This window comes from Nannospalax galili, unplaced genomic scaffold (genome assembly GCF_000622305.1).
Source record: "Nannospalax galili isolate Female #2095 unplaced genomic scaffold, S.galili_v1.0 scaffold521, whole genome shotgun sequence".
Classification (NCBI taxonomy): domain Eukaryota; kingdom Metazoa; phylum Chordata; class Mammalia; order Rodentia; family Spalacidae; genus Nannospalax; species Nannospalax galili.
This window is the reverse complement of record NW_008344634.1, coordinates 496765-512398: the sequence shown is the minus strand read 5'-3', so window position 1 is coordinate 512398 and position 15634 is coordinate 496765. Positions and strand designations below refer to the sequence as shown.

General features: G+C 40.0%; 1 protein-coding gene across 1 annotated transcript in view; it reads right to left on the bottom strand.

Annotated features, from left to right (window-relative positions):
- The window catches only part of Asb11 (ankyrin repeat and SOCS box containing 11), a 31825-nt gene that overhangs the window by 5672 nt on the left and 10519 nt on the right, over positions 1-15634 (bottom strand). Inside the window, exons 2-4 of the mRNA XM_008840883.2 lie at positions 10139-10218; positions 5144-5251; positions 1257-1407 (exon numbers count right to left, since the gene is read on the bottom strand). Coding sequence (XP_008839105.1) covers positions 1257-1407; positions 5144-5251; positions 10139-10218 — 339 coding nt within the window. The remainder of the gene's footprint in view (positions 1-1256; positions 1408-5143; positions 5252-10138; positions 10219-15634) is intronic.

Genomic DNA, 15634 nt, shown 5'->3' with positions numbered 1-15634 from the left:
AAGAAGCATGAAAATGTGTCCTCCAGGGACATTCTTTGATTTTTTTTTTTTTAGTCCCTGAAGTAACTCCAATTAAACTCAGATTCTGAGGAACACAGTTGAATTCACCCTTTAGAATGAAGCCATCATTTTACAAATGGAGGCTGCAAGAGCCAGAAGGGTAAATGACCCCTACTCTTCCTTGGAAAAGCCAGTGGTCAAATCCAATTCTCACTGCTATTTCCTGTCCGTTTCTTTTTTTAAAATTTTATTAATTGAAATTTTGTGTATTTCATATATAAAGTCAACTTTATACCCCTTTCCCCTTTGGCACTCTCCCATGCCCCCCCACTGGAGTTCATACATTCCGTCACTTGTATTAAGGCTTCTTATGTAAAGTTAGTATCCCAAGATGTCTCTCAGTGCAAGTTCATCCACCAGGGTTCACCTCTCCATTTCTAAGCTCCCATTCTCTTCTTCACCCATAGGTGGAAAAGAGAACTAACAAGCTTATTTTGGTTGGACTGGAAGATATCCGTGACAGTGAACCAAAAGTTTCAAGTATATCATATATCTAAAGAAGCTTATGAATTCACTGGTGAGCAAGCATTCTCTGTAGACAGTTTAACCAATGAAGAGACAAAAATAATTTGTTATATACCAAGTAATTGTGTCTGAGGGAATGCTTCTAGGGTATGGATGGAAGCTTGGAAACAATTTAAATGTTTCCTCAAAAGTCTTATCGCCACTAATTAGTTTAACCAACTTTTGCTTTAGAGATAACATAAAAGTAAACTTCATCCTATATAAACCTGCCCTGTGTCTCACAAATTAAGGGTAAACATGTATTACAATATGCACAGGATTTTGTGGATTCAAACTGTGTATTCACCTAAGTATCATACCTAGACGATAATACCAGTATGTCAAGATATTGATTCAGATTATGAGCCAACTTGCTTATAGAGGTTTAGAATTAGACAGATATGGAAGTATTCATGAAGATCAAATGTACCTGACAGATACAAGGTATCTGCTAAATAGTTTTGAATAATTTTTGTCTTTTTCTTTTTTTAGCAGAATCAGAGACTGAGCCTAGTTCAAATTATATTTAAATAGCCTCAAGAAGTTTTAATAATGAGGATGTTTGCCAAATGTCTTGGCACATGCCTATAGGTGGAAAACTCTGGGCCAGCACTAGACCATTGACTCATGTGGATTGCAATAAGACCCATAAGACCACCAATGTTTTATGTGCACTGGAGCAGTTCACTTACCTCTTTTCACTGCTTCATGGATAGGTGAAGCCAGGTATACCTCAAGCTGGACCTTGGCTCCAAACTCCAATAGCACATTGACACATGCAGCACTACCACTACAGCAAGCATTGAAGAGGGGTGTGGCCCCATTAACCGTCACTCCATTGACCTAATGATGGAGAAAACAAAACTCAGAGAATTTATTGGATCATTTGAATCAAATGTGTGTCCCTATGTGTGTGCCTGGGGAAATTCCCCAAGCTGCAGAATGACTAGGGGAGCTCTACACTGTACTGAATTATAAAATGTCATGAGGTCATTGATAGCTCAAGTGAGTTATTCTATGTTAAACACTTAAGACTATTGCTTGGTGCCTGGTAATCACAGACTGAACACTTGCTGAAATTCTCTCCATTTTCCACTAATGTGGAGCTCAGGCAGTCCAAGTTGTGATCAAGCACAGCAAGGAACCAAAGGCACTAGAAAGAACAGGTAGCTTAAGCTCCACAATTCTGTGTTTGCAAAAATTTCTTTGGCAGATCTCCCACAGTTCTCGAGTCTTTCTTGCCACAAATTTTCTTCCTGATTTTCTATAATCACACAAATTGTATGTAACAGTTGGGACTCCTAAATAGTGATCAAAAATAGCCATCAACCCAGCAGATCTAGCCATCCTTTATACCTTCTAAGAATGTGGGAGTCACATGAGAATCAGAAAGGCTGGAAGGTATCATTGATGATTGTATTATCCAGGTTTTTCTGAAACTGTGACAAATACCTGAAAGAAGCAATTTTAGGGACTGGAGAGGTGGCTCAGCAGTTAAGAGCACTGATTGTTCTTGCAGAAGACCCAGGTTTGATTCACAGCACCCACATGGTGAGTAACAACTGTCTGTAACTCCAGTTCCAGGGGATCCAACACTTTCTTCTGACCTCCACCGGCATTGCATAACAAGGGTGCACTTACCTACGTGCTGACATTACACTCACACACATAAAATAAAAATAATGAATAAAATATTAAAAACAAAACAATTTTGAAGGAGGAAGCATTTATTTTGTTTCACAGCTTCAGAGGGTTCCCCTCCATCGTGTCAGGGAAGGTTTGTCAGACCAGAGAAGCTCACGTCATGGCAGCCAGGAAACAGAGAGAGAATGCCAGAGCTGGATAGCTTTCTGCATTTTCCCAGTTTACTCCATCCAGGCTCTAAGTCAATGGATAAGTCTTCCTTTCATAGCTAGTCCTTTCTAAAACCACCCTCACAGATATACCAAGAGGTGTCCTTTACTAATCTCCTCAGCATGTCTCAATCCAGTCACATTGAAAAGATCACAAATATCAAGAATAGACTAGAAAGAGCCAAGGTCTCTATCCATTGTGGTAGGGAGGCTATGATACCACTGAAACATCGCATCACAATAGGGTTTTGATATTACTGCAATAATCAGGATTCTAAATTACCTTGCTTTGGAAACAAAACCATATTGTCCCCAGACCTCCAGTACAATAACTCCATTACATGATAAAATTGAAATGCTAAGATGACAGACACAAAATCATGAAAAAATGTGTATAAATTCATATGCTAGAGATTTCTGACTTATCCTTATTTTTGCTAAAAAAAAAACATTGATGGAACTTGTTTGAGTTTTTTCTAAGTACCATCCTCGCCCTTCATCTGGAAGTCCTTATTTCATTTCCTATAATTTTCTATTGCAGTTCATGTCAGCAAACATTTGCTGAGCACCTACTAGGTGCTGATGTTTTAAAAGCAAAGACAAGCCAATTCGCTCTTCTTTGTTATTTTATTTTTACTTTATGTATATGAGTGCCTTGCCGGCATGTATGTAAGTGCAAATGTATCGTGCAATGCCGCAGAGGTCAGAAGAGGGCATTGGATCCCCTGGAACTAGAGTTATGGACAGTTGTTAGCTGCCATGTGGGTACTGGGATCTGAACCCGGGTCCTCTGCAAGAGCAGCTGGTGCTCTTAACCACTGAGCCATCTCTCCAGCCCCAACGTCTTCTTGATTAAGTTGTATTTTATCATGGAAGAAAAACACACAAAAAAAGATATTTTGGGTGCAGTAATAAATGCTTGAAATCACTATGGCAGAAGGAGAAAGAAGAACATAAATCTGAAGAACAGGAAGCAAAATTAGAATTAATTAGATGGGGCGCTGGCAGGGGAAAGATGATCCCCAGGCTTGTAAGACCACAAACGTGTTTTATCCCATCTCTGAAACTTGAAGCAAAGATGAGAAGCAAGTCCAGAGGGAAGAACATGATACACATATTTGAGACGTACTGAGTTTGATGGGTCTGCCAGTTGTGGGGACTGTCCAGTGACCCACTTCTTCCTTTCCCTTTCTTCGTTCTGATATAACTACTAATGTTAATGTAGCACTTAACTGGTGCTTCCTTGTAAAAACCATCCAAAACGAGGGCCCATTTCCATATTCTTCTCTTTATTACCCACAAACATTCTGCTGCGAGGAGGAGAGAAATGTTTACTATTTCCCACTAGCAATCAGCTTGTGACTCCAGACATATAGTTTTAAGGGAAATGGCTTTCACGCCACCTGGCCTGCATCATTATGCATGAGCTAGCTAAGTGGTAACTTAGAGAGGCACCTAACAGAAACGTTGCAATAACCAGGAGGGCACTGGAAAAGTCTGTGTCCCAAAGACTTTCATACTAAATTCTCCATGTAGAAACCCAACTGAAATGTGAAAATATAATCATCATCAAGCATTTAAAGATCTTGCAGTTCATAAAAGAGTGCAAGTACTAACTTAAACAATGAAATTGGTAACAAAACATTACCTGGGAACTAAATACAGTGTCACTGAGATTTTCAGAAGTTGTGATAATTATAAGCAGTCTCACTATTCTCTGAAAAAAATTATGGCCTGTGCTAAAAGTAAGATAAAGTTTAAGTTATGGTTGTGTAACAGTTAGGACTAATTTCCAACTTGACACAAGTTAGAATCATCTGGGAGATGTACATCTGGGCATGCATGTGGAAAATACCTTTTTAAAAAGATTTAGTTGATTTTTGATTATAAGGGTGGGGATTGTGCATGTGTGAGTACGGGTGCCCAAGGAGGTCAGGAGAGGGTACCAGATCCCCAGACCTGGAGTTGCAGTCAGTTGTAAGCCACCTGATGTGGATGCTGGGAACCAAACTTAAGTCCTCTGTGAGAGCACTACATGCTCTTAATTGCTGAGCCATTTCTCCGGCCCAGGGATTATCTTGATTTCCTTAATTGAGGTGGGAAGATCTGCTCACTATAGGTGGCCCCATTCCCTAAGCAGGTTACCCTGGGCTGTATAAAAGTGGAGAAAGTGAGCTGAGCACTAGCATGCATACATTTATTGCTCTCATCAAATTTTGAACATATCATGACCACCTGCTTCAAGCTCCTGCAACTGTAACTTCCCTGATGGACTATAACTTGGAACTTGTAGCAAAGTAAAACCTTTCTGTCTTAAGTTGCTTTTGTCAGACTATGTTATCACAGCAACAGAAAAGAAACTGTTTGTAATGCATTATTTGTTGAAACCTCATTTGTTTTGATGGTTTTATACAATTAAAATGATTTGGGGAATTGAATTAAAGTGTTTTTCATTGTCATGTTAAAATTTGTTTTTAAGTTTTATCGAAAAATAATTTTTAAGTGTGCATCACAGTTTTAAAAGATGTGAATGACCACATCTAAATGCTCACAAATAAGGGCATAAGCAGAACAGAGAGGACTAATGCACACAAAGGAATAGACACATAAATGGAACTAGACTTTTCCGTTGCACAGTGAGTAAGCACCCTGGAAGGTAATGTCTCTTTAGGTGTTAGCCAATACACCTGGGCAGGCAAACCCACACAGGCAGGAGCAATACTCACATTCGCACCATTTTCCAGCAAGGCTTTAGCACAGGCCACGTGACCGCCAAGGCACGCCTCATGGAGAGAGGAGACCCGGTTAATTGTCACAAGATTCACATTGACACCCTACAATTTGGAGAAAAGAGAGTTAAATGTTGCATCAACCATAGCAGGGCCAACAATGTTGTTCAGCAGGTTTCTGATTTACACATCTGGGCATGTAATATGAATACCAGAGAGAGAGAAGCAGAGGCCATGACTAGGAGAATCTCAGCATAGCATGAGGACCTCAGAGTCATTTTCTCAACAAATGTTTACTCAGTATTCTTGGTCAGGTCATGTGCTAGGACCTGAGTCTTCAGACTTCATGACATGGGTCTCCCTCCTCCAAGACCCTTCCAGGAAGGCAGAAAGGAAGCATGTTGAAATTTCACTTGGGAATATGGAGTGTCTTAAAAGTCTGGTTTATGGAATAGGGGAAAATAAGTTCATTAGGTACGTACCTTTAATTCCAGCACTCAGGAGGCCAAGGCAGGCAGAGCTTTGAGCCTGGTCTGCATAGTGAGTTCCAGGCCAGCCAGGGCTTCATAGTGAAACCAACCCTATCTAAAAAAATACACTTTTCCAGATTGGAGAGGTGCCTGGTCTGCATAGTGAGTTCCAGGCCAGCCAGGGCTTCATAGTGAAACCCTATCTAAAAAATACACTTTTCCAGATTGGAGAGTTGGCTCAGCACGTAAGAACACTGTCTGCTTTTGCAGAGGACCCGGGTTTGATTCCCAGCACCGACATGGCAGTTAACAACCATCTGTAACTCCAGTTCCAAGGGATTCTTACTCTTCTGACCTCTACCAACATAGCACCACACAGGTTTACCTGTACTCAGGCAGGCGGCACACTCAAACACATAAAATAAAAATAATAAATAAAATTTAAAAATACACCTTCCCGTATAAGGTAGTATTTAGCTAAGGTTTAAGTGTAAAAACTTTCAAACTGAGAAGACAAAGAATGAGTGTGCCATTTCAGGGGCAGGGGACACAAATACACAAATACAGGAAGTGATAGGGAAGTGTGGTGGAGACAGTGCTGGAGTGTTGGTGATTTTGCAATCAGGAGGAGCCCTTCAGGGGAAGTACGAGATGGGGGAAATGCAGGAAGGATAGCTGGACTAGGCCAATGAAAGAGTCTTAATTTCCAAACAGGGAATACAAGTCTTCTAGGGAAATGAGGCACCTATAAGGCCGTAGAGCTTCTGGAGCTAAGAGATTAGCCACTTGCTAGAAGTATGCAGGAAGTAGCAGAATAAAAGGTCGACAGCAGCAGGATAGGAGACAGAAGAAAGGAGAGCCATAGGGTTCTGGCTGTGAATCCAGACAGGCACTCACATATATGCAGGCAATACACTCATACAAAATAATAAAATATTTTTTTAAAACGCTGCAATTCATAACATAATAGTCTCAAAGTGACCTGCAGTGTTTCTGACAGTGTTTGTTGGTGTTGTGTGGTCTGACACTATGCACAGTGTGAAGTGCACATGTGTGTCCAGAACCAAGGATACAGTGAAGCTTCATGATGTACCACCACTGATGGATGCCAGAAACATGACAGATTCATTACATCTTGAACTCAGGATCTGATCCTCCTGCTCCAGCTTCCTGGTTCCTGGAATTATGGCTATATAACAGCTTGGTTCTCTTTTCAATCAATTTAATTCAACCAGAGCCAAGAAATTCATTGAACAAAAGAATCCCAAGGGGGTGTTTTGAGACAAAGCCTTATGCTGTATCCCAGGCTGGCTTGGAACTCACTATGCAACCCAGACTTACATCAGACTTGCAGTAATCCTCTTGCCTCAGCCTCTGAAACACTGGAATTATAAGCACGAGACACCAGGTCCAGTTCTACTGAACTTTCTACTTTAAAAAAATTTTTTTTAATTATTTTTGTTTTATGTGTATGAGTGCATTGCCTGCATGTAAGTAGGTGCATTCTTGTTGTGCAATGCCTGCGGAGGTCCGAAGAGGGTGTCTCATCCCCTGGACATGGAGTTATTGATGGTTGCTAGTTGACAGGGTCCTCCGCAAGAGCAGCCAATGCTCTTAACCACTGAACCATCTCTCCAGCCTCCTGAAATTTCTACTCTTAAAACCAGGAGTCAATGTTTTGTTCCAGATCCACTTTCATTCCCTTCATCTCTGAGCTCCAGCACCCTGCTGCTGTTCCTGCCCATTGCAACACCGTGGAGGTCAGAAGAGGGCTTTGGATTCTCCTGGAACTGGAGTTAAAGATGGTTCATAGCCGCCATGTGGGTGCTGGGAATGGAACCAGGTCCTCTGCAAGAGCAGTCAGTGCTCTTAACCATTGTGCCATCGCTCCAGCCCCATGAATTGCAGTGTTTTATTTTTCATACATACATACATACATACATACATACATACATAAATACATACATGCATACATACATACATTTTTGTTATACTATCAAACATAATGGTTAAATTACAGAAAAGACCTCTGATATTTTTTACTGTTATTTCTGAGCTTGTAATGATCAAATTAGTATATCTTTGGATTGTATTAGAATATTTGTTTTTTTAAGATGTTATCTGAGGTACTGGCTTGAGTTTCATAAAAAAATCATTCAGTTACTTTTGGATAACTATTAGGACAAAGTTTCTGACAATTTCTGAAATGTCCCTAATGTTCTTCTGCCATTTATGATTAAATATTTATTTCTACAATTATAAACTCAAAATGTGTACATAATATATACTTATATGTGAGTATAAAATCAAATTACTGATGCTGTCTGTTATTATCAAATATTCAACAAAGATTTTCTATATAAAGCAAAACAAGCACACCCACTTCATAACTTGGCAAATCTGATTTCATGTTTAATAAATGGTAAATTACATGTACATGAAAGAATTCTTTTGAGGTATGTTTCTTTGAGGTTTTTAAAGAGTAAATGTTTAATTTGTGTATATATTGTGCATACACTATATATTTTATATTATATTTATGTATACACACACAGACTTGTGTAAAACAATTTTCTGGCAAAAGGGATATTCAGTGGAGAGTGTTTAAGAAGCCATGTTTTAAGGTTGAGCTACATATTTCCAATTGGGTATCTAATACAGTTAGAAATATCTATTCTTTTCCCTTTCCTTTTCTCTTCCCCATATATGATTTCCTTTTAAGAAATGAAAAATTGATGCCCAGTGAAAAAAGAAAAGGAAGAAATCGAAGGAAAGGAAAGAAAAGGAAAAGGAAAGGGAAAGGAGGAAGAACAGGAAAGAAAAAAAGACTTAAAACAGTGCAGTCCACAAGATGGCAGCATTGTGCTAGAAATAAATTTACAATGCACACAGACTCGCTGACGTCGTGCTGGACAGGCCTGAAGGATCATCCAGAGTAAATCACCTCAATTGTATACAAGAAAATAGACAGGCAGAAAATACAAATTATGTATAAGACTTGACGCTCTCCAGCTGTCCGTGTCAGTATGACTGGACCAAGAAAATCCCTGAACCTTGGGTTAATGCTTTACTCTCATATTTACTTACAGTGGTTTAATGATTTACTCACATTTAGCACATGGTGTAATGTGCCAAAAGTCTGATGACCTGACTTCCATCCCCAGCCTCCTCAGGTGGAAGGAGGGAACCAACTCCAGCAGGTCTTTAAATCCAAGAATAGGAAACTTGAAAACAGTTGGGTGATATTGAGGACATGGGGCAAGAAAAGGCGTAGTGACTCACTTCCTCTGTATACATGTAGAGTCCAAAAAAATAAATAAATAAAGCAAATGGAGTATGTGGGCTCATTTATTTCCTCAACCTTTGCTAGGATGCTCATTTAACACTTGAGGGATAAAATCAGCAATACAAATGTAGTACTCTTAGTGGGTAAGACTTTATTAAATCTTCCTTAAGACATAACATTTATCTGATTATTGACGTAGTTTAGTGACTAGTCTAGAAATGTGCCTCACTGGGGTAGGCATCTCAGATGGTACCCACTGATGCTCACTCAGTCCCTAAAACTGCCTCACATTTACAATGCTTTCTTCTTCAATGTGAATGGCACTTATCTACTCACATCAAATGAGTGGAATGTGGGAAAAGAGAAGTCACTTCAGAGATTAGGCTTTGATTTTAGTTTTGAAAGATTTTTAAAAATTATTTTAATTATATGTACATGAAGGGGGTCTGTGCATGTGAATGCAGGTGCCACTGGAGTTCAGAAGAGGGTGTTAGAACCTATAGAGCTAACTATCCAACTGTGGGTGCTGGGAACTGAAGTCTGGTCCTCTCACAAGAGCAGCAAGTACTCTTAACCACTGAACCATCTCTCCAGCCCCAAGATTAAGCTTTTCAAAAACCCTTGGCTTTCTCCTTAGGCACTCTCTCTGAAGAAAGCCAGCTGCTACCTCATAACACAGTCCTCTGGAGGAGCTCATTTGAAAAGGAATTGAGATTTGCCAATAACCACGTGACTGAGTGTAAAAACAGATTACCCTGCCTCCACCTCCATGAGACATGGAACAACCTGGCGGTCACTTGGCTGCCTGCTCCCTGAACCCATAGAAACTTCAAGATGCTAAGTGTTTGTTGGTTTGGGCCACAATGCTTTGAGGTGATTCATTCCACAGCAACAGCTGACAAATGCAACTTCAAGGCCATTGTCACTAATGCATACTGGAAAAAACATGCGGTGAGTTACTATAACATAAATTTCAGTCTCTGCTTCGCTGTCCATCAGAGGAAATCTTCCTATCAGGAAGTGCAGGGCTCAAAAGAGAGAGAAGAACTGGGCAGAAAATGAGGCAGTTCCTGGGGAAAGCAGAGGCAAGAGGAAGATGTGGTGAGGTGTAAAGAAGATACAGATACTTGAAAGGCGGTACTGAGACCCAAGAGAGGCAAACTACAGTTGAAGCTAATAAAGGATGATACCAGGTTATAGCGGGAGCACAAAAAATCAAGTCTTCAGTTTACTTACTTGTGCAATTAAAGTTTTAAGTGCCAACAAGCGCCCCTGGGCCGCAGCTTCATGAAGTGGGGATCGATCAGCCCAGCAGTCTGAAACACAAATCAAGCTCAGAGTAAAGGCTGGAGACTTTTTCCTGCACTTGTTCATGCTGTCCACCCACAGAAGGGAGGTTTGAGGAAGGAAAGGGGACCTTAGTGATGCCTTGCATCAAGTTTCCTTGTCTAATAAGGAGCTAGGCACAGTGGATCACTCTGGCTTTTCAAGGAGAGTTTTAACAAGGACTAAATTTTGTTCAAATAAATAGAGCCTAGTGCTTGGTCGTGATAGTTCTAAATAAGGTCAAGTAAAGAACAAAGCAGGTTAGTGAGCATAGCATTTTCCTCATCTCCACACCACCTACATCCGTACCCCCAAATTCAAAGCCTGTGCACTATAAGGTAGACTCAAAGAAATAAGAGAAAAGAGAGTATGCTGTGGCTCAGTGGAAAAGCACTTGTGTAGCATGTATAAAGCCCCGGGTTTCAAGAAGGAAAGAAGGAAGGGAGGGAGGGAGGGAGGGAGGAAAAAAGCAGGACTGAAAATCGAAGGGATGAGGAAGGAAGGAGGAGGGAGAGGGAATGGGAAGGGGGTGAGGGAAAATATTTTCCTGAATTTTGTAGACAATTGTCTCTGATTCTTTTGATAATGAAGTCTATCTATTTTAATGTACAATGTCCTTTACAGGTTATATTATCCTCCAAAAGTTACCCTTAAGCAGTTTTGTTTTGGGAAGACTAATGTGAAGGCAGCGTATGGGGCCAGTGGAACCAGGCTGCCTGGGTTCAAGTTCTACTTTGACCACTCTCTGCCAGAAGCAAAATGCTTGCCAAATGCATTTGAACTTCAGTTTCCTTGCCTGTAAAACAGATATAGTAATCTACTATTTGGCAAGTGTTTTGGCCTCTCAGAAGGTCAATCAAATATATCCACAGTGTTAGGGGCTCAAGGCCATTTATGATCCATTAATGGTAGGGCATCTCTCTAAAGAACAGCCTCCAAACTACTTTTTAACGCATTTTTTCCTGGAATTTTTTCTCTGCAACCAACACTAGCCAGCTTCTATAGGCATTTGAGAAGCAACACTCTGTGAAAAATAACCAAAGGACAATCATTTGATTTGGAAACCAGCCAGTTCCAGTTTTCAAAATCTGTACGCCTTTTTTCTTGAATGGTGGCTATGCTTTTTATGTACCAAATAGAATGGGTTTAACCCAAAGGGCTCCTCTGACCAACCTCTTGTAATTGATCTCAATAATGGCAAGAACTCAGGTTTCCCATATCTACAAGTGTGGTAAAAACAAAATCCTAGCAGAAATGGAACTACGTGGAGTTGAAAAACTACAATGCTTCAAAGAAACACTGTGCTTTGCTGGTGAATGAAAATCAAAGCTCCATGCTTTTCAACAGTCCACTTTTATCATCATAAAAACCCGATGCATCTTCTCTGATCCTTTGAGTTACAAAATGGGGGACAATGAACTCCACAGGATTGGGTTGATACTGGAGCCATTGATATGAAAACATGATTTTCAGTGTATCTAGACATAAAAATAAATTTATATGGAAAGTGTACATAAATTTAACCCCAAACATCTTGCTATAAAGGGAAGACTTTTTCAAAGAAAGACAGGAAATATCAAAACTACAATTCTGGTGACTCAAGGGGGCTTCTTCTGGTTAAATGTGGGACAATTTGAGCATCAAAATAGAGAATGAGAGTAAGAAAATATATGCTATTAAACAAAACAGGAGCCCATACGTCCTTGCTAATGTAAATAATGCATACATGAAGAAGAGAATGTGCTTCTTCCTAACAGATAATGCAGATGTAATAGGGCCAGGTGCAAATTATCACCCCATACCATAATTACTAATTATGAAGGGAACAGGAGTAATATTATAGTGGAAGAAAGTTATAGAAACCACCTTGCACAGCCCAAGTGATCAAATTAAAACATACCCATAAGCATGATGGAACGAATTGGCACTGTGTGCCATCTGACCTGATGCAATGAGTCAGAACGTATGCCATCAGGGAGAACACGACGTGAAGAACACCCTATTGTTTTCTGTGCTCTTCATGACCAAAAAGCATAACCTGACCCTTAGGAGGGAACTGTGCACCAACTCGCACCAGGAGGTGGGAGAGCATTCTATAAACCAATTGACCTGGAACTGGTTACAGGAAGAACTGAGGAACTGTTCCAGACTGAAGTGAGGAGAGGGACAACAAACTAAAAGTAGTTGTTGGCCTTGAGTAGGATACTTTTGTTTTGAAGGACATTATTGGAACAATTAGATAAACATGAATCAGAGTCTCTGGCAAAGGGAAATGGGGATTCTTTGTATTGTTCTTGTAATATTTCTAGTCACAATTCGTTCCAAGAAACTATTTCTTTAAAAAGAGGAAAACAGAATCATTTGTTATCTGTGCTCCTAGTGTGAATGTATAATGCTTTTATAATTAAGAAAAAAATAAAAAGGGTTTACTACAAACATACACTGTGCTTATGTGTCTCCACTTATTTATAACTTGGTTAAAAGCTGGAAGGTATTTACTTACAGAGGAAGTGTTACTCACTATATCACCCCCTTTTTTTCCTCTTGGGGTTTCCAGGAAATGACTAGAATTGAGGTAAAATGATTTGCAGAAGAAATGGGGAAATTTGTTGGATTGAGGTTGTAAGAACACCAGTAAAGTTGGGGAGACATATCATAGGTGAACTTGCATCACCTTGGTTCTTGAGGACACACAAATGAACACATTCAGACAAGTTTCTCCAATAGAAACTAACTGTACCCCATAGCATAGAAGAACCAAACATTACTGCATTCCATAACAGTAAAACAGAAGGGAAACTGTGATAACAAACATGAAGTTTGGTTAAATCAGATTAACCAAGAATTTTCATTAGTTTTACATACAGTTTGCATCATATGAACCTTGGATCACTAACCACCATGACAGTAAAAAGTGAATTCCAGGACACTGCTCATTTAGCTTCCTTTTCATTTTCACTTTTTTTTTGCATCATTGTTTAATACCACTCTTTAAAAAATATGAATGTTGGGGCTGGAGAGCTGGCTCAGAAGTTAGGAACACTTGCTGTTCTTCCAGAGGGCCAAGGTTTGATTCTCAGCACCCACATGGCAGCGAACAGCTGTCTGTAACACCGGGTCCAGATTAAAAAATAAATAAGTAAAAATTTAGAATATGAATGTTTCACTCAGTGAACAGTTTAGCATTTCTAACCCTGTCTGAGTATAAAGACCAACTGCATAAAACTGTTAAGTTAGACAACAATAACAACAAAAAAGCTAGTGAGGGGAATATTCTGAGATTTCAGACATTCATTTGAATGAGCTAGAAATAACGTGATAACGTGTACATATATTTCCGAGTTAGTCAGCCTTCGTTTCGCTCTTGTACATCTCCATCTCGGTCCTTGGAAGGTAAGCTTCAGACACTGGGATACAGAGGACAATATTTACCGACCACTAACAGCTCAGCACTCTGAGAGATGAAAGAAGCAAATCCTCAGTGTGGCTCGGTAACTCTGTTATAACAACGACTAGTCAAACCCAGTTACCTGAAGAACTACAGGTTGAACTTTTCTAATCCAAAAATGGAAATCCTAAATAACTCCAAAATCCAAAACTTTTGGAACACCACAAATGGAAAAGTCCACACTGTGCAAATTTGATTCATGGCTAAAGTTATTTTAAAATGTCATATGAAATCATATAAATGAATATAGAGTTTAAGCCAGGATCCCCTCCCCCAAGATATCTCATTATGTATATGCAAATATTCCCAACTCTGAGAAAAAAATCTGAAATCTAAGACACTTCTGGTTCCAAGAATTCCACATAAGAGAGACTTGACCTGTATAAGTAACCTGTTCTAGCATAAAAAACAAGATTTAAATGACCACTTTCTCTTAACAGAATTAGCTTAGGGATATCAATGTGAAATGGATTTATGATTCTTAAAACTTTCCCCCTTGCAGGCTGTGATTATCTCTTTTCCTGTGAGAAGCAAGACTCCTACCTACAGTCTTTATCCAGTTTCAGACTCTCTTGTAACTTTACTTCCATTAATTATCAGTCCCATAAGACCCAAAGCATAGACTCCATTTTGATAAACCTGACAAACCTAATGTTGAGTGAGAGAAGCCAGAAACCAAACAGTATGTGTGTGGGATTCTGTTTCTGTCAAGGAAAGAAAGAAGGCACACTCACCTAGGCCGTTAGTAGTGAAAAGCAAACTGAGGAGGGATGGGGCCCGATGGGAACTGGACACGGTAGGAACCATACTGACAGTAGTTTCTCTTGCGTAGATGCTGGTCCTTCTTGGGTTCCACTAAGCATTTGTGCACTTCTCCATAGTCAGGTCTTGAAAATGGCTCCGCTGCTCCTAAACACGCACCACCCATCCCCTCCACAGTTCCCAGGGCCTCTCCCAAGGGCTCGCTCTGGTCCACCAAGCAGCTAGAGGACTCAAGGACAGCGTGTTCTTTCACATGCACCCCACCTCCTCCGTCCCCACCTCCTCTGTCCAGGTGCTTGCTTCTCTGGAAGAAGAAGCAAGAGGGGCGGGGAAGAGGATTCGCCAGCTATCTGGAAGAGACCAGTCCTACCCACTGGGCCGCAGCATGGTCCCAGATTAGCTTGGACTTGTAGTTCTCCCACCCCCGCTTTCAAAGGGGCAATTAGAAAATCAAAATTGTTTTTTTTTTAAAAAAAAGCAAGAAACAAAGAAACAGTCTGACATGCTTTGGCTAAACCGAGGAAAATAAAACAACCTCCTAATTTCTTTTGACCCTTTCTGTAGCAGTCTTACAGAAAGCATGGAATAAAAGCCAGGAAATATTAAAAATAGAATAAAGGAGAAAGCCTAAGCAAGTGATGAGGTCTGTTTAGGTTTGTTATGATATATAAAGGATGAGACAAAAATAATATACACATAACCTTAAAATGTCTATGGTCACAGTTTAGTTAGCTAGTTTAAGGAACAAAATATGTATCTAGTCAAGGTTTATCTGAGAATATTTGGTTTTTTACCCAACCCTTATCTACATAGTACATAATAATTAAAAGTACCAGACTGGTGGAAACTTATTGGATGTTTAACAGCCATAGTTTGAGGCCTATACTAATGTGGTCAGAGGGACTTAAAGGACAGTTTTGCCCCTTGCCCTCCAAGGTCGACTAAGTTCCAGGGGACTATGGAACATCTCTCAAAATGTCCTGTAACTATGGTGAGTGTCCTCTTGTTCAGGAAGGCCATAGAGACCCCACCAAATAGAGTTGAACCAGTGTTCAGTCTACAAACAGGAGGGTCAACTCAGAGGAAACATCTCATTCATGCTTGCAAGTGAAGCTAGACATGGTTGAGCAAGACCTTTGACTTATCTTCACACAGATGGAACTTGTAAAAGAAAGGAGCCAGGAGCTCCTCCCAAG